This window comes from Salvelinus alpinus, chromosome 14 (assembly GCF_045679555.1).
Source record: "Salvelinus alpinus chromosome 14, SLU_Salpinus.1, whole genome shotgun sequence".
Classification (NCBI taxonomy): Eukaryota; Metazoa; Chordata; class Actinopteri; order Salmoniformes; family Salmonidae; genus Salvelinus; species Salvelinus alpinus.
Genome location: NC_092099.1, coordinates 19,769,824 through 19,796,158, shown reverse-complemented (window position 1 = coordinate 19,796,158; position 26,335 = coordinate 19,769,824). Strand labels below are relative to the sequence as shown.

The 26,335-nt window shown below is 42.6% G+C and overlaps 1 protein-coding gene across 4 annotated transcripts in view; it reads right to left on the bottom strand.

Moving 5' to 3' along the window:
• Positions 1-246: 246 nt before the first annotated feature.
• Positions 247-26,335, bottom strand: part of LOC139538563 (high affinity cGMP-specific 3',5'-cyclic phosphodiesterase 9A-like) — a 34,715-nt gene continuing 8,626 nt past the window's right edge. The window contains exons 2-19 of one of the 4 annotated variants that reach the window (XM_071340733.1): positions 22,280-22,350; positions 21,858-21,968; positions 20,384-20,427; positions 19,013-19,067; positions 18,635-18,705; positions 9,205-9,289; positions 8,668-8,728; positions 7,588-7,662; positions 7,299-7,385; positions 7,041-7,145; positions 6,351-6,433; positions 6,012-6,168; positions 5,702-5,815; positions 5,372-5,476; positions 998-1,126; positions 797-892; positions 622-679; positions 247-521 (exon numbers count right to left, since the gene is read on the bottom strand). In XM_071340733.1, the coding sequence (XP_071196834.1) occupies positions 632-679; positions 797-892; positions 998-1,126; positions 5,372-5,476; positions 5,702-5,815; positions 6,012-6,168; positions 6,351-6,433; positions 7,041-7,145; positions 7,299-7,385; positions 7,588-7,662; positions 8,668-8,728; positions 9,205-9,289; positions 18,635-18,705; positions 19,013-19,067; positions 20,384-20,427; positions 21,858-21,968; positions 22,280-22,350 (1,497 nt within the window). In that variant the 3' untranslated portion in view covers positions 247-521; positions 622-631. Of the gene's footprint in view, positions 522-621; positions 680-796; positions 893-997; positions 1,127-5,371; positions 5,477-5,701; positions 5,816-6,011; positions 6,169-6,350; positions 6,434-7,040; positions 7,146-7,298; positions 7,386-7,587; positions 7,663-8,667; positions 8,729-9,204; positions 9,290-18,634; positions 18,706-19,012; positions 19,068-19,257; positions 19,280-19,338; positions 19,364-20,383; positions 20,428-21,857; positions 21,969-22,279; positions 22,351-26,335 lie in introns of those variants that run through there. The other 3 variants (XM_071340734.1, XM_071340735.1, XM_071340736.1) reach the window with 3 other exon arrangements.

The window sequence follows — 26,335 nt, the reverse complement described above, 5'->3', positions numbered from 1 at the left end:
AGCAACAAGGCTACGTGTGAATGATGTTTGGGATGTTCAGAATGCTGAGTGCACAGGCTGACACGCTACATGGCAAAGAGTAGAACAGAGAGTGTAACAAGTGCTCCTCATCCATTCTGTCTATCTTAATCATATGAAACTTATCCACAGCTAAAATTAACATTAATACGTCTAGAAATAAGTCTAATAAGCTTTAATAATGGTAATATATGTTTTAAAACAAAATAAAAAAAAACATGTGAAAGGTTATAATTAAAGTAAACCTTTTATTTTGTAGGAAACAACAAAGGCAACTAAAAATCTGTACATTCTGTATAAAACAACATTAAAAAAACAACTCGAGAAAATCTAAATATTGTTCACTGAAGTAGTCTGCTGTACAAGTCGACATTCCCTGATAAAAGCTTTTGGATTGTTCATCCGGCCAGTCAGTCAGTAGCTTGGTCTGTTTCCATCTTCCTCTGGTCCCATTCCTCAGACTGCCATGCTGACTCAACCTTTACCACCGTAGGAAGTTTGAGCTAAAACAGAGGAACACACATTAATTTAATCTACACCGCACCAGAGCCATATAGTATATAGAAATACTTTTCTCAATGCAGCCAGTTTAAAAAGACCTACCTTTGTGCTTTCATTTCTTCTTCCCCATAGTCAAGTTCTCACTTTTCTTTTTCTGCACCTAAAGTAGAAACATTCACAGGACTGTTAGTCACTGCTGCTGCAGATAAGAACATGCAAACATGTCCTTCTTAATTTATAATAATAAAAAACACAAACACACACAAATACCTCTGACCTCATTCATGGCATCGTCAATCTGCTTGAGCTCTTCGTATCTGTCTCGTGACTCTCTCAGAGGCTGGACCATCACATCCTCAATCTGAGGGAACAGCTGAGACACACAGAGAGAGGAAGGAGGCAGGCTTTACCATCATCATCATCACAGTCCTATCACTCCAACATTCTCTTTTTATAGTCCCCTCCATCCATGGCTCACCTTCATGACGGTCTCAAACATGGGGATGAGGACGAACTTGATGAAGCCGATCTGAGCGGTGGGTTTGGTGACCTTCTCTCTGTCCATGAAGGGGGCCACAGGCAGACCCTCTGCCTTCTCCCTGTCACTCTGTGGAAAGGATGGAGAAGAGAAAGATGTCAGTGCAATCCATAATTCTTTATACAAATGGTAAATACTGTATCTCCATTACTTTCAAAGTATTCACAGCCCTTTACTTTTCCCACATGTTGTTGTGTTACAGCCTGAATTTAAAATGGATGAAATCAAGATTGTGTGTCACTGGCCTACACACAATATCCAATAAGTTCACATTTTTACAAATTCATTAAAAATTAAAAGCTGAAATGTTTTGAGTCAATAAGTATTCATCCCCTTTGTTATGGCAAGCCTAAACAAGTTCAGGAGTAAAAATGTGCTTAACAAGTCATATGGACTCACTCTGTGTACAATATATATATTTTAATGACTACCTCATCTCTGTATCCCACACATACAATTATCTGTAAGCTCCCTCAGTTGAGCAGTGCATTTCAAACACAGATTTAACCACAAAGTCCAAGGATGTTTTCAGAGGCAAAGAAGGGCACCCATTGGTAGATGGGTAAAAAAAAAAAGCAGACCTTGAATATCCCTTTGAGCATGGTGAATTTATTCATTACACTTTGGATGGTGGATCAATAAACCCAGTCACTACAAAGATACAGGCGTCCTTCCTAACTCCGTTGCTGGAGAGAAAGAAAGCCACTCATGGATTTCCACATGAGGCCAATTGTGACTAAAACAAATTGAGACAACTTAGTGATGATGAATTTTACAAAATACTCCCAAAGAACCCTACTAATCAATTCAACTCTGATCCATGTTAAATTGTCCTGTCATATACGCTCTACCCAAAATTCACAAGAGCATGACACCACCTATACCGGGCAGGCCCATTGTGAGTAGTAACGGATCTCTGACAGAGAATATCTCTACCTTTGTAAACCATTTTGTGAAACCCTGGGCGATCTCCCTCCCCACGTATACTCTATTGATTTTATATATATATATTTTTTAATCTGTGGACCATATACCTGAAAATTCAATTCTGTGTACTCTTCATGTTACCATTCTATATACTTTAATAAAAAACATGCGCTGACACACACCCAGAGACAATTATTTTATGTGCTGACTAAACTATGAGCTATAAAAATAGAGTCGCACACTCTATACATAAACTTCCAGTAATTTATTGGGTAAATCACCAACGTTTCGGCATCACTGGATTCAGCACTACCTGTTTTTCAAACATTCCTAGATATACAGTACCAGTAAAAAGCTTGGACACACCTACAGTACACATTCAAGGGTTTTTCATTATTTTAAATGTTTTTCTACATTGTAGAATAATAGTGAATACATACAACATATGAAATAACACATATGGAATCATGTAGTAACCAAAAAAAGTGTTAAACAAATCAAAATATATTTGATATGAGATTCTTCAAAGTAGCCACCCTTTGGCTTGATGACAGCTTTGCACACTCTTGGCATTCTCTCAACCAGCTTCATGAGATAGTCACCTGGAATGCATTTCAATTAACAGGTGTGCCTTGTTAAAAGTTAATTTGTGGAATTTCTTTCCTTCTGAATGCGTTTGAGTTAATCAGTTGTGTTGTGACAAGGTACTGTAGGGTTGGTATACAGAAGATTGTGGTAAAATACCAAGTTCATATTATGGCAAGAACAGCTCAAATAAGCAAAGAGAAATGACAGTCCATCATTACTTTTTTTAAATATTTTTTTTATCCCCTTTTCTCCCCAATTTTCGTGGTATCCAATCGCTAGTAATTACTATCTTGTCTCATCGCTACAACTCCAGTACGGGCTCGGGAGAGACGAAGGTCGAAAGCCACGCGTCCTCCGAAGCACAACCCAACCAAGCCGCACTGCTTCTTAACACAGCGCGCCTCCAACCCGGAAGCCAGCCGCACCAATGTGTCGGAGGAAACACCGTGCACCTGGCCCCCTTGGTTAGCGCGCACTGCGCCCGGCCCGCCACAGGAGTCGCTGGAGCGCGATGAGACAAGCTAAACATCCTATTAGTTCTCTGAGATACATTGGAATAGAAATGGTCAAGATGTCACGCAGGGGAGGGGACATTGAGAGGAAACTTGTTCAAAGGGACTCTTTCTGGATCCACAGGCTCAACAAACCGTCTCCTCTTGGCCTTAACAAGGACTTAACAAGGAGACTTGAAACCGTTTTTATAGTTTCAATATGTCAAAAATAAATAAATAATTGTTAATCCTAATTGAATATTGTATGTGTATGTATATTACTGTAAATATTGATCACATTCCTTGTGTATGTGTCACGCACGCCCTGATCTGTTTCACCTGTCTTGTGCTTGTCTTCACACCCCACCAGGTGTCTCCCATTTGTCCCCATTATCCCCTGTGTATTTATACCAGTGTTTTCTGTTTGTCTGTTGCCAGTTCGTCTTGTCCCGTCAAGTATTACCAGCATGTTTCCCCGGTTTCGAGTCTTTCTAGTTATTGTTTTCTAGTCTTCCCGGTTCTGACCATTCTGCCTGCCTGCCGTTCTGTACCTCATTGACTCTGCCCTGGACTACTGACTAATCTGCCTGCCCTGACCCTGAGCCTGCCTACCATTCTGTACCTCTTTGACTCTGCCCTGGATTACTGACCTCTGCCTGCCCTCGACCTGCCCTGCCCTGGCCTGTCCCCTTGTATAATAAATATTATGAGAATTGTACTATCCGCCTCCTCCTCTGCATTTGGGTCATATCCTGAGTCGTGATAGTATGATCATATATTTTGATACATTGAATGTGTTCTACATTTTTTTTTACCTCCTGTTTCAGGAAGTGATGTCACTGATGACTGCCCCTATATACAAGACCTTCTACACCCACCTGGGATATTGATGTCTGATGAAGACCTAAGGTTCGAAACGTTATAAATAAATATTATCTGGGAGCATGAGCAGCAGTGTGCAGCGTTTTCCTTTCTGTTTTTCACGAGTTTGTCTACAACTCCAGCACCTGCTGAAAGTACCTGGATGTGCGCATGTTATTCTGCTTTTGGACTTTAAAACAGTGAAAGAGTTTAATGGCTGTGATAGGAGAAAACAGAGGATGGATCAACAATATTGTAGTTACTAAACAAAACGAACCTAAATGACAGAGTGAAAAGAAGGAAGCCTGTACAGAATACACATATTCTAAAATATGCATCCTGATTGTAATAAAGCACTAAAATAAAACTGCCAAAAATTGTGGCAGCATTGTTGTTTCGGGCAAATCCAATACAACACTGAGTACCACTCTTCATAGCATGGTGGTGGCTGCATCATGTTATTGGTATGCTTGTCATCAGCAAGGACTAGGGAGTTTAGGATAAAAAATAAATGGAATAGAGCTAAGCACTGGCAAAACCCTAGAGGAAAACCTGCTTCAGTATGCTATCCAACAGACACTGGGAGATGAATTCACCTTTCAGCAGGACAATAACCTAAAACACAAGGTCAAATATACACTGGAGTTGCTTATCAAGACGAAATTGGATGTTCTTGAGTGGCCTAGTTACAGTTTAGACTTAAATCGGCTGGAAAATCTATGGCAAGACCTGAAAATGGTTGTCTAGCAATGATCAACAACCAACTTGACAGAGCTTAAAGAATAAAACAAATAATAAATGTTGTACAATCCAGGTGTGCAAAGCTCAGAAAGACTCATAGCTGTAATCACTGCCAAAGGTAATTCGAACATGTATTGACTCAGGGGGTTGAATACTATATATTTATTTTACAAATGTTAGAAACATGACAATTCAATCAATTGTAATGCCACTTTGTAACACAACAAAATGTGGAAAAAGTAAAGGGATATATCTGAAGGCACTGTATAGTATGTCAAAATACAATGTTTCATGAAATGTATCAATATTGAGATATGAGGCAGGTATGACACATACCTTGAATTACACAGTAGGCTATGCACTGTATAAAAACGCATACACAGTATATGGGGCTTTACACAGTAGGCTATGCACTATATAAAAACACATACACTCCCCTTTGTATGTATTTGGACAGTTCTATTTGGCTCTATACTCCAGTATTTTGGATTTGAGATTAAATCACATTCAGTGACAGTACAGAATGTCACCTTTTATTTGAGGGTATTTTCATATATCTAGTCCCCCCCATTTGAAGATGTCATAAGTATTTGTACAAATTTCACCTCAAATGAAACATTTCATCTCAAATCCAAAATGCTGGAGTATAGAGCCAAATTAAACATGTTCGAATTACTGTGTACAGTATAGATAGAGATCCACATACCTGCATGAAGTACTCCTCCAGCAGACAGTCCGCCCAGGGCTCAGCCACCTCCATGGGTCGCACCTCGTTAGAAATGTCACAGCACTTAATCAGCACCATCTTCAGCTGGGCGGGTCAAAGGTCACACAGTGCAGAGTTCAGTATAGGGAAGGGGTCTACTAGATTTTTCACATAGATAGCAGCACAAAGGACTAAAAAACATACATAGTGAAGTTGTAAATGGAGCATTACTGCATCGGGCAGTAGGACAAATACACTGCACAAACTGTAAGGGAGTGGAAAATACGCATTCTATGGTAGGGACAAACACATAGTAATGTGTATCCTTACACAAGTGACATGCTCTTCATCAGTAAAGTCAAAGCTGTCCACTTTATGCTTGAAGGAGTCCAGTATCTCGCCATGTCGTGCCATGTCTGTGGCCAGTATCAGTGTGATGATTCCCTAAGACAGAAATAGGCGGTTAGATCAGACTACAGACTAGACTACTGCTATAGTAGTGTACACACACACACACACACACACACACACACACACACACACACACACACACACACACACACACACACACACACACACACACACACACACACACACACACACACACACACACACACACACACACACCCACACACCCTACCTGGCGTATCTGTTTGAAGGCCTCGGGGTCGAAGGTGGAGAAGATGTTGCAGTCGGGCTGGGAGAAGATCTGGAAGGCTACGGCACAGTGGTGATTTTCCAGAGGGGAGATGTCATTGTAGCGTACTGCCAGCTCCGTCCGTGCATTTATCTGGTACCTGAGAGACAGAGAAGGAGACTTAGTCTCACAGGGGCTTGCTTTCAAATGTCTTCTTGTTGAATGGAACCTGGACTATATCAAACTAGGATAGACAGATTGTATCTAATTTCATTGAATCACGATAGACAGATGGCAGTGGTAGAGTAAGAAAGAGAGAGAGAGAATAAAAGCATGGATTACATGTTGTTGTATCCGGGGTGATCTAGATCGTGGCACACTGCAGCTGTCATCAGAATCAGAATGTCCACCTGGGTGAACGTCTCCTGGAAGACACACAATTCACAATTATTATAAGTCTCACAATTAATGTGCCATCTGTGTGTGTGTGTGTGTGCATGTGTGTGTACGCATCATGCAACTGTGCACACGTAGGTGCATGCATGTTTGTGTAAGTGAGTGTGTGGTGTGTGAAAGAGTGTGTGTTTGTGAGATCTCATTAGCACATCATTAACATGGGCATCTTGTAATCGCCCATTATAGGCTTTGATTAATGAACCTGTCATGAATGGTTGTCCATGACAACAGGGTTCGATGATGATGTCTAAGGGAGCGTCTCCAAGGGAGTAGAATTTATCTTTCAGACACCTCTCAGCTTTTCTCTCCCTCCCCCTCGTCCGTCCTCTTCAAGTACAAACATCATTCTTCCTCACCAACCCCTCATTCTCATCCCTCCAGTATTAGTGATGCCCTTTTATAGAGCTGAGGTATTACTGTAGTATTATTACGTCTGTATTACCTTTGGTATTACTGTGGTATTATTGTAGTATTACTGTGGTATTACTGTCTAAGAGAGCATCTCCAAGGGAGTAGAATTTATCTTTCAGACACATCTCTCAGCTTCTCTCTTCTCTAGTATTACTGTGGTATTACCTGTAGGCTGCAGAGGCAGATCATGCTGTACATCATCTGGGTGACACAAAAACAGTGACGGAAGTTATGGAAGGGATTCATCCTGTAGTTGTCATGGATACAAAGCTGCAGGGAGGGAGGGGGGGATGAGAGAAAGAGGGAAGAATGAGTGAATGTGTGAGACCACCAGACAGCGACGACAAACCTACCACTAGTAACATGAAACAAGTGGCGCAGCAGCAGATTCTGAAAAGTTGTGGATATCTCTAGCAGTCTTACCAGCCACCTCTTCAGTGTGATGGGGTTCATGTTGAAGTCCTTGACCAGGTCCAAGTCGTGGTACATGTGCTCCAGGCAGCTCAGCATCTGGTCACATGAAGCAAGGAGGAGGAGTGAGACCGAAGGTGAGCGATACTTTGTTGCGCTTGACCACATATGGTCAACAGTTATATGGTAGTAGTTGATCATCTATGGTCAACAACTCTATGGTTGAGTTGAGTGTTTATGGAAGTTGAGTGTCTACTATCTATGGCAGTTGAACCTCTAAGGCCCAACCCCCTGTCCTCACCTCATTGGGCTCCCACTGCCACACATCAAAGGTGGGTTGTCTGAGAGCTTCCACTGTCTCCTGAGACAGGTGGTACTACACACACACGCATGCAGATAGAGAACAGAAGGGGCGGAGAGAGAAGAACAAAGTGTAGTCAGCATCTTACCTCGTTGGACTCCCACAGCCAGAGGCCAAAGGCAGGCTTTCTGAGGGCATCTATGGTCTGCTGCGAGAGCATGTACTGCAGGCGACAGAGCTCCCAGTTAACCCTGTTTTTCTCCGCTGGCTGTGGGCTCACCTCTACACACACATACACACACACCTGGGCATACCTGACTACAGGTTTAACCTCAGTTAGTTTCACCCTGTATTTCTTTAAGTGAGGCAGCTTGCCACTAGGACCTTTGCACTCCGCCTACCAATGAAATTTAGGGGAAACACTAGCACATCTAAGATGGGTACACCTAACTAGGGACATGCTGTCAGAGGCGGAAATGAAAGCGAGACATCTCACAGGGTAATTTTTTTCTGGTAGGACGGGGTGGGTGCGCGTGGGTGGGGGGAATAAGTAGACCAGAGATGGCTGTTGTTGGGCAGTTTCCCATTGAAAACAATTTTATCTGTGTAAATGGGCGTTCCCTCTATCGTATGAGCACGCCAGAGATTACAGAGGAACCGTGAGCTCACACGGGAAATCATGCTCACGCAAGAGAGAGAACGCCCACTTACACAGACATGAACCCTGACCATTTTTTGAATGGAAATCATCTTTGATGCTGTGTCTGATAACAGGAGGTGCATCTTTCACACTATTTTAATTTGAATGTCATTTAGCAGATGCTTTTAAGTCATGCGTGCATACATTTTTTACGTATGGGTGTTTCCAGGAATCGAACCCACTATCCTGATGTTTCAAGAACCATGATCTACCAACTGCGCTACGGAGGACCAGAGGATCACACAACTGACTCTGGACATTCAAAGGTGGTATTCTGACGCTATGGACATACAATACCTGATAACAGGCTCATTGACAATGACAAAACACAGACTGACGGTGACAATGAAGTAGGAGGAATTTGCAGACCACTCACTTACTTTGGGGTAAGAGGGCACATCTCTGCGAGGTGTCAGCTTCTTGTTGTCATCCAGGAAATGACTACAGTACAAAGCAAGCAGTAACCAATTAATAGAATCTGACCATAGACACATACAACATAGTGAGAAGACTGTAATGAAATATTAAATATTAAGATAAGATAGCCTCCGTAACAATATCAGTAGGCCTATATAACAGAATGTAAGTGTCTGTAACAATATCAGTATGAGCCCTTACTGGTCGCACAAGCCGAGGCGCATGCAAGGCTACTTACTGATCTGGGGGCAGTCGTTTTAAAGCCCTGCTAATGACAGACAGGGGAGAGGAATTTCTCCTCCAATACTTCCTCTACTAACTTCCTCTAACTAGGAGCTAAGAAAGACTATTCAATGTAAGACGCAGAAAACAAACACCATTCAGGCTTACATTGGACATCTTTATCAGGATTCAGGTCAAAGCTAAAGGTCAAGATGAATCGTTATCAGGATTCAAGTCAAAGCTAGAGGTCAAGGTTCAAAGATAACCATGTGACTAACCTGTTGTTCCTGGAGGCCATCTCCTCCCTGAGCTTCTTGATGTCGCTGCGACACTTCTCTATCTCCACCACCTTCATCCCTTCCACTGCAGAGAGAGAATGAGAGAGGGAAAGAAAGAAAAAAAGAGAGAGAGAGGTTAATATATCCTACATAACCAAAAATCAGGTGACCTCGGCCTGAAGCAGTCAGTCACCCGGAACAAATTAACCTCAAAACACCCCCCAGCCATCACAGTAGCAGTACTTTACAGTGAAGGACGATGTAATGATTAAAGATTGATTACTGATTAAATGTTCCCACTGGACCGCACAGTGAGGCTGGGGCACCGTGTGTGTATGGAACAAATTGTGACAGAACAGTTGAAGGCCATAAAGGCCTTTTAAACATACAGTAGTGTGCAAAACCTGGAGGAAATCCAATGTACTACCGGTACTTTGACGGAATGAGGCATATCAAGCCATCTATATCAATTCGATTTTATAGCTGTTTTTACAATCTGATGAGAGATCTAACACGTCAAATCAAAGCTCAAAGGGAAGCCAGCGAGCATAGAGTGGGACAGTGTAAACAAACTTCCTTGCACACAACAAAATGGACAGAAATAGATTAAATAGGCAGCAGTATGATTAACTATAGGGTCAAGGACAGCTAGCATAGATGTAGGATCTTAATTCGATCACCATGTCGTAGGATAACTTTCCTGCAATGCAGGTAATTTAAAATGTGTACTGTATTTGATGTTTAAAAAGGCTTCTGAAGTTTTTAATTTCCACTTTGAAATTTCAGACTTGATTTTCCCTTACGAAAAATGTATCCTCCCCTACACAAATGTCCATTAATTATAACCCATATAATAAATCACATTTTCTGTTGCTGCAGGATTATTTTCCTGCTGTTGCAAACTGTCTTAAATTAAGATTCTACATATGTACAGTTGAAGTCGGAAGTTTACATACACCTTAGCCAAATACATTTAAACTCAGTTTTTCACAATTCCTGACATTTAATCATAGTAAAAATGCCCTGTCTTAGGTCAGTTAGGATCACCACTTTATTTTAAGAATGTGAAATGTCAGAATAATAGTAGAGAATGATTTATTTATTTCAGCTTTTATTTATTTCACCACATTCCCAGTGGGTCAGAAGTTTACATACACTCAATTAGTATTTGGTAGCATTGCTTTTAAATTGTTGAACTTGGGTCAAACATTTTGGGTAGCCTTCCACAAGCTTCCCACAATAAATTGGGTGAATTTTGTCCCATTCCTCCTGACAAAGCTGTTGTAACTCAGTCAGGTTTGTAGGTCACCTTGCTCGCACATGCTTTTTCAGTTCTGCCCACACATTTTCTATAGGATTGAGGTCAGGGCTTTGTGGCCACTCCAATACATTGACTTTCTTGTCCATTTGGGGTCATTGTCCATTTGGAAGACCCATTTGCGACCAAGCTTTAACTTCCTGACTGATGTCTTGAGATGTTGCTTCAAATATCCACATTATCTTCCTCCCTCATGATTTAATCTATTTTGTGAAGTGCACCAGTCCCTCCAGCAGCAAAGCACCCCACAACATGATGCTGCCACCCCCATGCTTCACTGTTGGGATGGTGTTATTCGGGTTGAAAGCCTCCACCTTTTTCCTCCAAACATAACGATGGTCATTATGGCCAAACAGTTCTATTTTTGTTTCATCAGACGAGAGGACATTTCTCCAAAAAGTACGATCTTTGTCCCCATGTGCAGTTGCAAACCGTAGTCTGGTTTTGGAGCAGTGACTTCTTCCTTGCTGAGCGGCCTTTCAGGTTATGTCGATATAGGACTCGTTTTACTGTGGATATAGATACTTTTGCACCTGTTTCCTCCAGCATCTTCACAAGGTCCTTTGCTGTTGTTCTGGGATTGATTTGCACTTTTCTCACCAAAGTACGTTCATCTCTCATAGGCAGAATTGTGATACAGTGAATTATAAATTAAATAATCTGTCTGTAAACAATTGTTGGAAAAATGACTTGTGTCATGCACAAAGTAGATGTCCTAACCAACTTGCCAAAACTATAGTTTGTTAACAAGAAATTGTGGTTGAAAAACGAGTTTTAATGACTCCAACCTAAGTGTATGTAAACGTCCGACTTCAACTGTATAGTGTCTAACGGTGGCTATCCATGTCAAGGCTACAGCTAGCATTGTACAAGTTTATGATAAAGCATATTTCCCACCTAGTCTATAGTTTTTCTATGTGATTTCTCTTTGGTCAATGTCCAGGTGAATAATATGAGGTCAGATAATAATATGAGGTTAAACTAGAGTAGAGAAAATAATACAGATGTAGGAGCTTAATTTGAGCCAGTTTGCTACAGCAGGAAAATAGCATTTTTCCTGCTACAGCAGGAAAAATTAATGGACATTTTTGTAGAGGCTGATACATTTTTCGTAAGGGAAAATCAAGTCAGAAATTTCAACCTGGAAATGTCAAACTTCAGAAGCCCTTTTTCTCCCCAATTTCGTGATATCCAATTGTGACCCAATTACGATCATGTCTCATCGCTGCAATTCACCAACGGGCTTGGGAGAGGCGAAGATTGAGTCATGCGTCCTCCAAACATGACCCGCCAAGCCGTGCTGCTTCTTAATACCCACTCGCTTAACCCGGAAGCCAGCTGCACCAATGTGTCGGAGGAAACACTGTTCAACTGACGACGAGGGTCAGCTTGCAGGCGCCCGACCTGCCACTAGAGCGCAAGGAGCCAAGTTAAGCCCCCCCGGCCAAACCCTCCCCTAACCTGGACGACGCTGGGCCAATTCTGTGCCGCCCTATGGGACTCCCAGTCACGGCCGGTTGTGACACAGCCTGGGATCAAACCCCATGCTGTAGTGACACTGCAACACCTTCGACCGCTACACAACTCGGGAGGCCCCTCCATTGCCAGTTCGTATCCCCTTACTTGCTAGCCAGCCAACTTGGGCTAACACAGTCACGTCAAACAGTGAAACCAGAATAACAGAAAAGTAGCATCATTTGCATTTATTTAAGCTGTTTTCTAGTGACATGTATTAGGATACATCTATAACAATGAGCTAATGAAAATGTGCTCTCTCGTCAGGACACTGTTTAGAGGAGCTAGCCAACAACACAGCTAACACAATCAATTCAGACTGAAGCTGGAAAGACAGCAAACTAGCTGCATTTCATTTCATTTTACCTGTTTTTCTATTGACATTTCTTTGTATACATATCCATAAAAATTATGCTAATTCATGATTTCGGTTGGTTGAGAAAGGCTGCCTGCCTCTCTGTCTCGTCCCGACACCCGACTCGTTCATTACTATGGGACAGCTGGAGATCGAATTTCAATATTGAAACAATGTTGCAAATGTCACAGAGACAGCTAGCAAGGTTTATACAAATCTCCGCTGTTGAAAACCAAATTCTAGTCCAAAAGAAAGGGGAGATCATGTCTAAGATACTTTTTTACAGTGGAAATTTTTATAAAGTTTATAAATTGCCTGGTTGGGTTGATGGATAGCAGAGTGAGATGGAACAGTAAATGGGCATTTCAACGTCATAGCCTTAGCCAGTAGTAACTTTTGGAATAGACACTGGCTGGAATGCAGTTTTAACCAATCAGCATCCAGGATTAGACCCACCCCGTGTATAACAGGTGAATAGAGAATGTATGGTATGTCAGTCTATTATGTTAAACAAAAAGGTCACATATCAAATCAAAGCTCCAAACTTGGTTAGTAGACAGTTTTGTAGACTATTTGAAATGTAAAAACACTGTATAACAACCACGAGACACAAGTACGTTTTAAAGCTGAACAAATTTGCATTGCTAAATAGCTCAAGACAAAACACCTCATTCAAACCCTACGAAATAGTTAAATCCCCCTCCTTCAGAGGTGCACGTTACTTTTCTTAACCTTAAAGGGAAACTTTCCCGCTAGACACTATTTGGGGTGTTTTTCCAGTCTCCCTACAAAGCATACAGATGGCGCCGACAGACATGGCAGCTTTGCTTCTAGCTCCTAAGCAACTTTGCAGTATTTCGTTTTTTGGGGTGTTACTTCTTACATAATTAGCCCAGAATGTTTTTTGTGTTATTATATATAGCCGGAAATAACTTTTGGATATCAGAGCGGTGGTAACCAGCATTACGACCAGGAATACGACTTTCCCGAATTGGATCCTTTGTTCGCACCTTCCTGGGCAATTTAACTTATCCCAGAGGCTGCTCCAAGACGCCGCCGGCAGAGAAAAGGTATTCAGAGTGGACTTGTAGTCTGACTCAGAAGGCTAATGTTCAGTCTCTGGTCAATAAAGTAGACGAGCTCATGGCGAGGATCTCCTTCCAGAGAGACATCAGGGACTGTAACATACTCTGTTTCATGGAATCATGGCTCTCTCTGGATATACTGTCCCTGTCCATACAGCCAGATGGGTTCTCAGTACATCGCACAGACAAGAATAAAGAAGTCTCCGGGAAGAAGAAGGGCGGTGGTGTATGTTTCATGATTAACCACTCATGGTGTGACTGTGATAACGTACAGAAACACAAGTCCTTTTGTTCACCCGACCTAGAACACAATCAAATGCCGACCGTATTACCTCCCAAGAAAATGATCTTCGTTTAGTCACAGCCGTGTATATTCCCCCTCAAGCCGATACCACTACGGTCCTCAAGGAACTACACTGGACTTTATGCAAACTGGAAACCACATATCCTGAGGCCGCATTTATTGTAGCTGGGGATTGTAACAAAGCAAATTTGAGGAAAACACTATTGAATTTCTATCAACACATTGACTGTAGTACTCGCGCTGGGAAAACACTCGACCACTGCTATTCTCTCTTCCGGGATGCATACAAGGCCCTCCCCCGCCCTCCCTCTGGCAAATCAGATCACAACTCCATTTTGCTCCCCCCTTCCTATATGCAGAAACTCCAACAGGAAGTACCCGCGCTAAGGTCTATTCAATACTGGTCTGACCAATCAGAATCCATGCTTCAAGATTGTTTTGATCACGTGGACTGGGATTTGTTCCGGGTAACCTCTGAGAATAACAATGATGTATACACGGACACGGTGACTGAGTTCATCAGGAAGTGTATAGGGGATGTTGTTCCCACTGTGACTATTAAAACCTACCCAAATCAGAAACCGTGGATAGATGGCAGCATTCGCGCGAACCACCGCATTTAACCATGGCAAGGTGACTGGGAATATGTTTGAATACAAACAGTGTAGTTACTCCTTCCGTAAGGCAATCAAACAAGCAAAATGTCAGTACAGAGAAAGTGGAGTCGCAATTCAACAGCTCCAGGGCTCTCGTTCTCTGTGGCCAACATGAGTAAGACATTTAAGCGTGTTAACCCTAGCAAGGCTGCCGGCCCAGACGGCATCCCTAGCAGCGTCCTCAGAGCATGCGCAGAACATATCCCTATCCCAGTCTGCTGTCCACACTTGCTTCAAGATGTCCACCATTGTTTCTGTACCCAAGAAAGCAAAAGTAACTGAACTAAATGACTATCGCCCCGTAGCACTCACTTCTGTCATCATGAAGTTCTTTGAGAGGTCATATCACCTCTACCTTACCTGACACCCTAGACCCAGTTCAATTTGCTTACCGTCCCAATAGATCCACAGACGATACAATCACCATTACACTACACACTGTCCTATCCCATCTGGACAAGAGGAATACCAATGTAAGAATGCTGTTCATTGACTATAGCTCAGCCTTCAACACCATAATACCCTCCAAGCTCATCATCAAGTTTGGGACCTTGGGTCTGAACCCCACCCTGTGCAACTGGGTCCTAGACTTCCTGATGGGCCGCCCCCAGGTGGTGAAGGTAGGAAACAACCTCCACTTCACTGATCCTTCACCCATGACTGCGTGGCCACACACGCCTCCAACTCAATCATCAAGTTTGCAGACGACACAACAATAGTAGGCCTGATTACCAACAATGACGAGACAGCCTACAGGGAGGAAGTGAGGGCCCTGGCGGAGTGGTACCAGGAAATTAACCTCTCAATTCACAACAATACGTCAACAAAACAAATGGAGCTGATCGTGGACTTCAGGAAACAGCAGAGGGAGCACACCCCTATCCACATTGACGGGACCGCAGTGGAGAAGGTGGAAAGCTTCAAGTTCCTGGCCATACACATCACTGACGATCTGAAATGGTCCACCCACACAGACAGTGTGGTGAAGAAGGCGCTACAGCGCCTTCTTCACCACAGACCAAAAATAATATCAAGGACATCAACCACCCGAGCCACGACCTGTTCACCTCGTTATCATCCAGAAGGCAAGGTCAGTACAGGTGTATCAAAGCTGGGACCGGGAGACTGAAAAACAGCTTAAATCTCAAGGCCATCAGACTGTTAAATAGCCATCACTAGCCGGCTATCACCCGGTTACTCAATCCTGCACCTTAGAGGCTGCTGACCTATATACATAGAATCACTGGTCACTTTAATAATGTTTACATACTGCTTTACTCATTTCATATGTATATACTGTATTCTATTCTACTGTATTTTAGTCAATGCCACTCTGACATTGCTTGTCCTAATATTAATATATTTCTTAATTCCATTATTTACTTTTAGATGTGTGTATTGTTGTGAATTGTTAGATATTACTGTACTGTTGGAGCTAGGAACACAAGCATTTCGTTACACCCGCAATAACATCTGCTAAATATGTGTATGTGACCAATAAAATTTAATTTGATTGGATTTTGATTTGATTATAAGGGATGAGAGAGTGTTTCAGAGATAATTATGCACTATAGATATATTTCAGAATTTTTGTGCTGGGAAAGTTCAACTAATGAAGTCATTGGTTGATTGAGCCTGCTGTCTGATCTAGCAATTATTGTGGCCTTTGTGTTTTGCCGATCGCACAAGTAGATATGGTTGTCCTTGTTCAATAGAGCCATTGGACTTGTCCATACGATGTTCCTATCTGTCAGAACATTGCAGGATATCAGGGTTCATTTTCCCTGGCATTGTAAAGACTACAGCCTGACAGGAGCCATTCTTCCTTGTTCCCACCCTCGAAGGCAAGCTTTTCAAAACGGGGGTGGTACTAGTTTACAGGAGTTATGTTACCGTGCACTCTCTATCTGAGATTGCTAAATAATTACCTACAAATGGCAAATTCAGATGATTCCTCTTTCCAAGAAGTGCTGGATGACATTTTAATTTTTTTATGTTCTTTTACATAGGAACATACAGCCCTATTCATTTGAGCTGGAATACACTGAAGAGGAGTTGAGACAGTGAGAAAAAGAAATACAAGACCAGCAAGAAGCGGCAGCAGCCTAGACCAGCTGGACCAGGATAAATTACACACATACACCTCCACGGGGCGGTCATGCACGTCTTGGAATCGCTACAAATTCTGGATATTGTGGTTTGCTTACAACCAGGATATTTAGCTGTCCTGTTTCAACTGGTGAAATGCAGAAACGCTTGTATTTGCGTGTAGTGAGGAAATTCAAAATGTTTATGACACATATAATATATTAACAACATATTAATGGACTGAGTATACAAAACATTAGGAACACCTTCCTAATATTGAGTTACACCCCCTTTTGCCCTCAGAATAGCCTCAATTGGTCGGGGCATGGACTCTACAAGGTGTAGAAAGCGTTCCACAGGGATGCTGGCCCATGTTGACTCCATGGCTTCTACTCCGAATAGCTCGATCCATCTCATCCCACAGATGCTCAATTGGATTGAGATCTGGTGACTGGGCAGGCCACTGCAGTAAGCTGAATTCACTGTCATGTCCGTGGAACCATTCCTGGACAATCCTAGCATCCTGCTGAAAAAAATATTTTGCAGATGGATACACTGCTGCCATGAAGGGATGCACCTAATTGGAAATGATTTTCAGATATCCTATGGCATTCAAACTTTGCTCCACTTTTATCAAGGGGCCCAATACGTGCCATCAAAACACACCACCAGCCTTCAATGTTGACACGCATGTACTCGTGGTTTTCTCCATACCCTAGTCTTCCCATCAGCGTGAAACAGCAGGAACCGAGATTCATCAGACCAGGCAATGTTTTTCCAATTCTCCAGTGTTCAGTGTTTTCGTTCCTTAGCTCACTGCAACCACAGTTTGTTTTTTGCTGGAAGAAGTAGAACTCTGTAAGGTCGTCGGCTGCCATAACCCATTCGTGTCAAGGTAAGCTGAGTTGTGCATTCTTTTATGGGTCTTTGGGCACCATTGTTGTACTGGACTGTCAGTTGACTAACTGTAGCCCGTCTGTTGCTCTGCACAATTCATGTCAGCCTCATTTTCCCCTTTCATCATTGACCCGTTTCGACCACTGGCCTGCCTTCTTGATACACACGGAAAACTGTTGAGTGTGAAAAACTCAGCAATGTTTCACTCAAACAGGTGCGCCTGGCTCCTACTACCATACCCTGTTCAAGGGTACTTAAATATTTTGTCTTGCCATTTCACCCTCTGAATGGCACACATACACAACCCTTGTCTCAATTGTCTCAAGGCTTAAAAATCCTTATTTAAACGTATCTCCTCCCCTTTATCTACACTGATTGAAGTGGATTTAACAGGTGACATCAATAAGGGATCATAGCTTTTACCTGGATTCACCTGGTCAGCCTATGTCATGGAAAGAGAAGGTGTTCCTAATGTTTTGTACACTCAGTGTATAGTGAAATAGAGCAGGCGTGAAATTTCCCTTTAACATCCTTTTTTTTAATGATGTTAAAGGGACATTTTTTTATGACTCAATCTCCCAGGGCTACCATTTCTATGAACATTTCCCATCCAGCCAAGTTAATGAGTGGCGATTAAACCAATTAAAATATGCCTGCTCACATACAGTAGTAGAACAATGTTCACTGCACGCTTTATTGCACAGTTTCAGTGAGGGTTTGATTGCCTCATACACGGGCCATACATAAACATACTGAAAGTGATTCCTGCTTCTGCCAATCGGCCATCGCTCATCCATATATTTATATGTACATATTCTTATTCATTCCTTTACACTTGTGTGTAAAAGGTAGTTGTTGTGAAATTGTTAGATTACTTGTTAGATATTACTGCATGGTTGGAACTAGAAGCACAAGCATTTCACTACACTCGCATTAACATCTGCTAACCATGGGTATATGACCAATAACATTTGATTTGATTTGATTTTTGGGGTTAGGGTTAGCCATTGTATGTCACTCTTTAACTAAAAGTCACCTTAGAACAAAATCATCTGTTAAAGGACCATACTGTATTCTTCTATTTTCTGCATTCAGTGTATTTGTTCTGTAGTCCCCTTAGTATTCCCCATGGTAGGTAACAATACTGTGATTTAAGCAGAGGCTGTCTCCTCTCTAGGGAGAAATAAACACACAGACAGACACAGTACTCACACTCCACTCTCTTCTCCAACATGGCCAAGCGGTTCGTCACCTCCGTCTTCAGCTCGTTGATTTTAAACGCTCTGCAAAGAAAGAGTGAAGGACAGACAGAGAGAGGGAGAGATGACGAAAGAAAATACAGGGGAGATAGAAAGAGGGAAAGAGACGGAAAAGGAGAGTGAGAAAATAAGATAGAGGAAGAGAGAGATAAAGAGAGAGAGAGGGAGGGAAAGAGAGAGCAAAAGGGACATAGAGCAATCATTATCTGAAAGCAGCACACTCAACAATACAGTGACACACAAATAGCATACATTTACGAGAACAAGGGAACAAAAAGCATTTACCAAGCCAGAGGCAACATTTCCACGAAAGCTACATCAGTGCTCTTACCTGGAAAACTGCTCTGCCACCTGTGTCAATACATTCTGGAAGAGTTCCTCTTTATCTGGAAGAAAAAGATGGTGCTGCGTTACACACAGGAAAAACACAACTCGTACACGTCTCTCTGTGCTGTAACGACAACACTGCACACGTCTGAAGCATTTCATTATATCATAGCCTGGGGGTGTAACAGATATCGAGTGCCCCTTTTATCACACTCAAACACACACACGCGCATGCACACACACACACACCTTATGTAAACCAGCAACAACAAGAGAATGAAACAAACACAACAGATGGCAAAAGAAGAGAGAGTGTTTTCTCTGTCTTACTACTGAACGCAGTAGTCGCGTTTCGAGATGGTACCAGCTTGATATGTTAACAAGGCACTTGTAATATCCCTTCCCACACACGGAAAATAACTCAACGACAAAAACAAAGCTCTGCTATTGGTGCAGTGCAGACTTATGGCCAAAGTTCACCTGAGAGGCCAATAAAAGTGCAGGTATGTGAACTAGTAAAACCATCTGGCACCTGTTGGACTGATCCTATTGTACACCGTGTCACATTAATGCTGTCCTAATGTACACCGTGTCACATTAATGCTGTCCTATTGTACACCGTGTCTCATTAATGCTGTCCTATTGTACACCGTGTCACATTAATGCTGTCCTATTGTACACCGTACCACCCTACCACTAGATGTACTGGTGCCTCTTGGGCAGTTGATTGAGGACCTCTTTACTGAGGAATGTGATTGGTTCTCTTGAATGTTTAATATTTGTATTATGTGGTATTTGTAAAAAAGTGTAAGTGCAGGGCTCCCTTGTCCAAGAGATCTTGGGCCTGATAAAATAAAGCTTTAAAAAAATGTGAAACAAAGACACAAGCTGCTGTTCATGGATTTTTTCCCAGATGTTCAGCTGGCCTGTCTGTGTACTCTTGTGTGTGAGTGATGACTGAAAATAAGGATGTTGTTTTGTTTCCTTCCCTGCACTGGGGAACTGGTTCTCATCACACTGTTAAATCAGCCAGGTTTACTAGGTGACATTTCCCATAAACGGAGGTCATGAACCATGTAACCTCACTAACCAAGCAAAACAAGAAATAAATTGTGTGTGTGTGTGTTTACATCCTTGTGTCTATTGGCTACACGTTTTGATGACTATGCTTGTTTATGTGCAGTGTGCACATCAGGTATGTGGGATAGTGTGCTGTGCTTTGTGTGTGTGCTCATGCTTGCTTACATATATGCTATATACGATATGGTACGTATGCATATCCTAATAAGCTATTGCGTATGTCATGTCAGCAATGCTTGTCTATTTGCATAGTCAGTGCATGTGTGTGAAAAGCCAATGGCCCTCTGGGACTCACCAGCTAGCTGTCCTCCAGTCAGAGGCACCACTCTGTACGGTGACCTTCAACACACAGAACACACACACACACACCAGTCAGTTTAGACAGCAAGTGGTGCAGCACTCAAATACGTCCCCCCTTCCTCCTAATCAGACATGCTGTGAATGTCCTCTTCCTCCCACTCTCTTACTCAGCGTCTGAAGTGTGAGGACACGCTGGGGGCTGTGTGTGTGTGTGTGTCTTTTTGGTTTTACTATCATTGTGGGGACCAGAAGTCCACACAAGGATAGTAAAACAAGGAAAAGTGGGAACATTTTGCCGGTCCCTACAAGGAAAAATTATATTTTAGGCTTACATGCAGACCATACCGCTCACGTCACGTGAGCAAGCATTGCAAAATAATGTACACATACATGTTATTCAATCAATGCACCTCCACTGCTCGCGCGAGTCTGCGTAGCCAGGCGCTAAAACAGAATTTGGTTCTATTTGTGACACTTGACCGTCTGCAAGTCCCGCCTCTCCCATCTCCTCATTGGTTTTTAGGATCATATACCCACGTGGGTGATTGAAGGATGAACTGAGGTCCACACTCCAGTCCAGTTGGTAGTGGTAATGCACCTTAAAGTTGGTTGCCAACCACCATATAAAGTCCAAAGAAGAAGAAGAAGCCTGAAGGAGGACAGATTACTAGAAACAAACTCGATTAACCCTTTTATCTGTGGATTAATTGTCGGAGTAGAGGACCTTGTGCATTTCAGGTAAAATAACAACCCAATGTTTATATCCCAGGACAAATTAGCTAGCAACAGCAAGCTAGCTAGCTAAATTGCCATAAATGTTTAATGCTTTTCGACCTGTCCCAAAATTAATATAGTTGGTTCAGAGTTCGTTTTGATATTTCGAACTGCGTGTCCTGATCGCGTCTGATGTGGGTGGACAAAATCAACATGCACGCAATGGCACTGGTCAGCATGTTAGGGGTTAGGTTTAGGGTTAGAATTAGGAGTTATTCCATTTGGCTTAGGGTTAGTAAAACATGCGTGTGTGTATGTGTGTGAGCAGTGTCTAGCTCACTGATCACACCCTGACCTTGGATCTGTTAGTATTTTCAGCCTAACAAGTCCTGGGCAATAGGGCACAATCTGGGATATTTCCTGCTGTTGAATGGACATTTAAATCAATAATATAAACCTTTACCCTTGAAGAATGTAACTTTTTCTTATGAGTTTAGAATGCCAAAATGACAGATTATGCATTTAAGGACCAGCATATGTATTTTTCTGCTATAAATGTAAACACAGATGGAAATGAAGGTAGCCCTCTAGCCCATGGCTAGTACTTTTCAGACCGGGCTAGTAGAAAATGTGTCCCACTAGCTCCCCGGGCTAGTGATATTGTGTCTTTTAAAATATCGCATGGCACAGATTTTGAACCAGGTATAGTAAAGAATTGCAGTTCCATCCCTGAATGTAGATGTGACAGGGCCTACCTCTCGGTGTTGTGTGGCATGGTGGGGTCGATGGACACCATGGCTCCCGTGGAATCCAGCAGAGACAAGGTGGTGTTCCTGTCCAAAACAGACAAAGCAGGGACACTCTCTCTGAGGATGTGTCCCACTATGGTTCAATGAAGAGAGTGTAGGTGTTGGGCACATTCCAAATATCAATCAAGGAAACCAAGGGAAAGATGAATGCTAGTCAAGACTATTGGAACTAGGCCACTCACTATAGAGTATTATCTTGTCACTAATATGAGTTCTCAACATGGCATCCAATAGAAGTGATCCTCAAAACAACATTAGAAAAACAGCCTAGCAGACATGGAGATTAAAGGATCCTGACAGGACGCTGACAGAGACGACTCTAAGCTTCACAGCAGAACTGAAGAGGGGAAAAGAGAGCAGAGAATTACCTTGGAAGACCTAGAGCGGTACAGAATAACTCCTTGATATCATACGGGCTGCAGAATCTGCTGAAGACCACCTACGGGAAGGGTAGCAAAGACACGAAACATAGTCACGATCTAGTACATATATGATATATAATGCATACACTCTTAGAAAAAAGGGTTCCAAAAGGGTTCTGCGGCTGTCCCCATAGGAGAACCATTTTTTGTTCCAGGTAGAACTGTTTCCCACTTTTCCACAGAGGGTTCTACATGGAACCCAAAACGGGTTCTTCAAGGGGTTCTCCACTGGGGACAGCCGAAGAACCCTTTTTGGTTCTAGATTTTTCTAAGAGTGTAGCATGCAATACTCTATTTATAGTGTCAGTAGCCCAACAAAGTCCACAGTGAGTATATAATGTTTGACGTGTGAGCAAAACGTTCATGTTCACATAACAACCTCCATGTGCATAGATCTAAGGGATACAGCATTTTGAGAATTGAAAATGCTGACATAGCACCTTTTTTTCTAAGAGTGTATCTAGAACCTAAAATGGTTATTCGGCTGTCCCCATAAGAAAACCCTTTTTGGTTCCAGGTAGAAACCTTTTGGGTTCCATGAAGAACCCTTTCCACAGAGGGTTCTACATGGAACCCAAAAGGGTTCTACCTGAAACCAAAACGGGTTCTACCTGGAACCAAAAAGGGTTCTCCTCTGGGGACAGTCGAAGAACCCTTTTGGAACCCTTTTTTCTAAGAGTATATATTCTAAAAATATATGCAGAAATGTTGGAGATACTGATACTAGACGTGGAATACATTCCCAGTGATCAGGGTGGAACAGCAGACCACCAAACCAGTGTATTTACTCAGCCTGTTCTACTATCCTCTCAAGCAACACCCGAGTACAGTGTGAGAGAAAAATGGACCAACCACCCCACTAGGGAGGGAAGAAGAACTTTGTATTGACAGGTCTCTCATTCTGGGCTTTTCTTTTGATTACAAATACGCAGATTCCAGCGCACCACAGTAAATATCCCCCCATCCCACCCCCCCTCTCCTTTAATTGCCATCCAAACAAAGTCAGTCAGTCATTTCTAGTGTCAACCCCAGGTTCACCAACACAGACGACTTTGACCCATGTAGATAAAAGCATCTTGATTCTTATGCCATTGGCAGGGACAACAATGTCGACAATAGGTGACAAAAGGAACCAAGGCAACAAGGGTAAGAAGGAGATGGAGAAATGTGTAGGGTATGAAGGAAAGAGGGATGGGGAGAGAGTAGGAGGGGAAGCGATGAGAGAGACAGAGAGCACTCCAGAAACCTGTCAGTGGCAGGCTGTCAGGTGTGTTAGACAGTGATGTGTTTAGTTCAGAGACACGTAAGCAAGAGCCACTTATGTTCACAAACAGACAATTCACCATGAAATACAATAGAAATTGCAGGATTGTATATTCACAAATCATAAATATTCACTTAGTTATTGTTAATCAATTTCCCATATCCGTTTTCAGAAAAATGCATAAAGGCTATGTCTGCTCCATTTTCACTGGTGTGAAATTGTAATTCAATTTCACTTTATTTCAATTCAACAAAGAGAAGCGGCGAATAGAAACATCCTGTTCCATCTCCTCTCTAAAGAGAGGTGTAGTAGGCCTACAGTAACATCCTGTTCCATCTCCTCTCTAGAGTCGTGTAGTAGGCCTACAGTAACATCCTGTTCCATCTCCTCTCTAGAGACGTGTAGTAGACCTACAGTAACATCCTGTTCCATCTCCTCTCTAGAGAGAGGTGTAGTAGGCCTACAGTAACATCCTGTTCCATCTCCTCTCTAGAGAGAGGTGTAGTAGGCCTACAGTAACATCCTGTTCCATTTCCTCTCTATAGAGAGGTGTAGTAGGCCTACAGTAACATCCTGTTCCATCTCCTCTCTAAAGAGAGGTGTAGTGGACCTACCGTAACATCCTGTTCCATCTCCTCTCTAAAGAGACGTGTAGTAGACCTACAGTAACATCCTGTTCCATCTCCTCTCTAGAGAGAAGTGTAGTAGACCTACAGTAACAGTCCTAGTGCCTTAACATCTGAGCGGATGCAACAAGGAAACCCACTCAGTATGCATAATATACAGTGACATACAACAGCCCTTTGGTAAAAGTAATACAAGTGGGTCAGGGGTCAACATTGTCTTTGTCATCTGTCATGCTTGGGAAGGATGGCATGATGCACGTAGAGCTCTGACTCTCTTCATTGCGTGTGTGTGTGTGTGTGTGTGCGCTTGAACATGGAGGTGCTCATGTAATAGCCTGGCGCTGCTGCCCGCTTCTGTTTTCGATGATGGATGACGCTAGCTTGACAGCAGAGAGTATGCTAAAGGACAGAGAGCATAAGGTGGTAGGGTAAGCATAGGAGCTCTCTTGTATGAGGAACCAGGTCCGTAGATAGTGCTGACAAACCTGGATGTTTATGGACCCTCCATGTCATCTAATAATAACTGATGAATAACCAGTTCCTCTCTAATACCTGAGTTCTGTTCTTGTTGAGTTTCTATACAGTGCCTTCGGAAAGTATTCAGACCCCTTGACTTTTTCCACATTTTGTTACGTTACAGCCTTTTTCTAAAATTGATTAAATGTTTGTTTCCCCCTTTGTCATTATGGGGTATCGGCACACAATACCCCATAATGACAAAGCAAAAGCAGGTTAATAGAAATGTTTGCTAATTTATTAAAAATAAAAAATGGAAATATTCAATTTACATAAGTATTCAGACCCTTTACTCAGTACTTTGTTGAAGCACCTTTGGCAGCGATTACAGCATCGACTCTTCTTGGGTATGACGCTATAAGCTTGGCACACCTGTATTTGGGGAGTTTCTCCCATTTTTCTCTGCAGATCTTCTAAAGCTCTGTCAGGTTGGATTGGGAGCATTGCTGCACAGCTATTTTCAGGTATCTCCAGAGATATTTGATCGGGTTCAAGTCGGGGCAACTCAAGGACATTGAGACTTGTCCTGAAGCCACTCCTGCGTTGTCTTGGCTGTGTGCTTAAGGTCGTTGTCCTGTTGGAAGGTAAACATTTGCCCCAGTCTGAGGTCCTGAGTGCTCTGGAGCAGGTTTTCATCAAGGATCTCTCTGTACTTTGCTCTGTTCATTTTCACCCTCGATCCTGACTAGTCTCCCAGTCCCTGCCGCTGAAAAACATCCCCACAGCATGATGCTGCCACCACCATGCTTCACCGTAGGGATGGTGCCAGGTTTCCTCCAGACATGACAATTGGCATTCAGGCCAAAGAGTTCAATCTTGGCTTCATCAGACCAGAGAATCTTGTTTCTCATGATCTGAGAGTCTTTAGGTGCCTTTTGGCAAACTCCAAGCGGGCTGTCATGTGCCTTTTACTGAGGAGTGGCTTCCGTCTGGCCACTCTACCATAAAGGCCTGATTGTGCTGCAGAGTGCTGCAGAGATGGTTGTCCTTCTGGAAGGTTCTCCCATCTTCACAGATGAATTCAAGAGCTCTGTCAGAGTGACCATCTGGTTCTTGGACACCTCCCTGACCAAGGCCCTTCTCCTCGATTGCTCAGTTTGGCCGGGTGGCCAGCTCTGGAAGAGTCTTGGGGGTACCAAACTTCTTCCATTTAAGAATGATGGAGGCCACTGTCTTCTTGGGGACCTTCAATGCTGCAGAAATTGTTAGGTACCCTTCCCCAGATCTGTGCCTCGACACAATCCTGTCTCGGAGCTCCAAAGGACAATTCCTTCAACCTCATGGCTTGGTGTTTGCTCTGACATGCACTTTCAACTGTGGGACCTTATACAGACAGGTTTGTGCCTTTCCAAATCATGTCCAATCAATTGAATTTCCAACAGGTGGACTCCAATCAAGTTGTAGGAAACAGGATGCACCGGAGCTGAATTTCGAGTCTCAGAGCAAAGGGTCTGAATACTTATGTAAATAAGGTCTTTCTGTTTTTTTTTATCTTTAATAAATTTGCAAAGATTTCTAAAAACTTGTTTTCGCTTGGTCATTATGGTGTATTGTGTAGATTGCTGAGGATTTTTCTTTGTACTATCCATGTTAGAA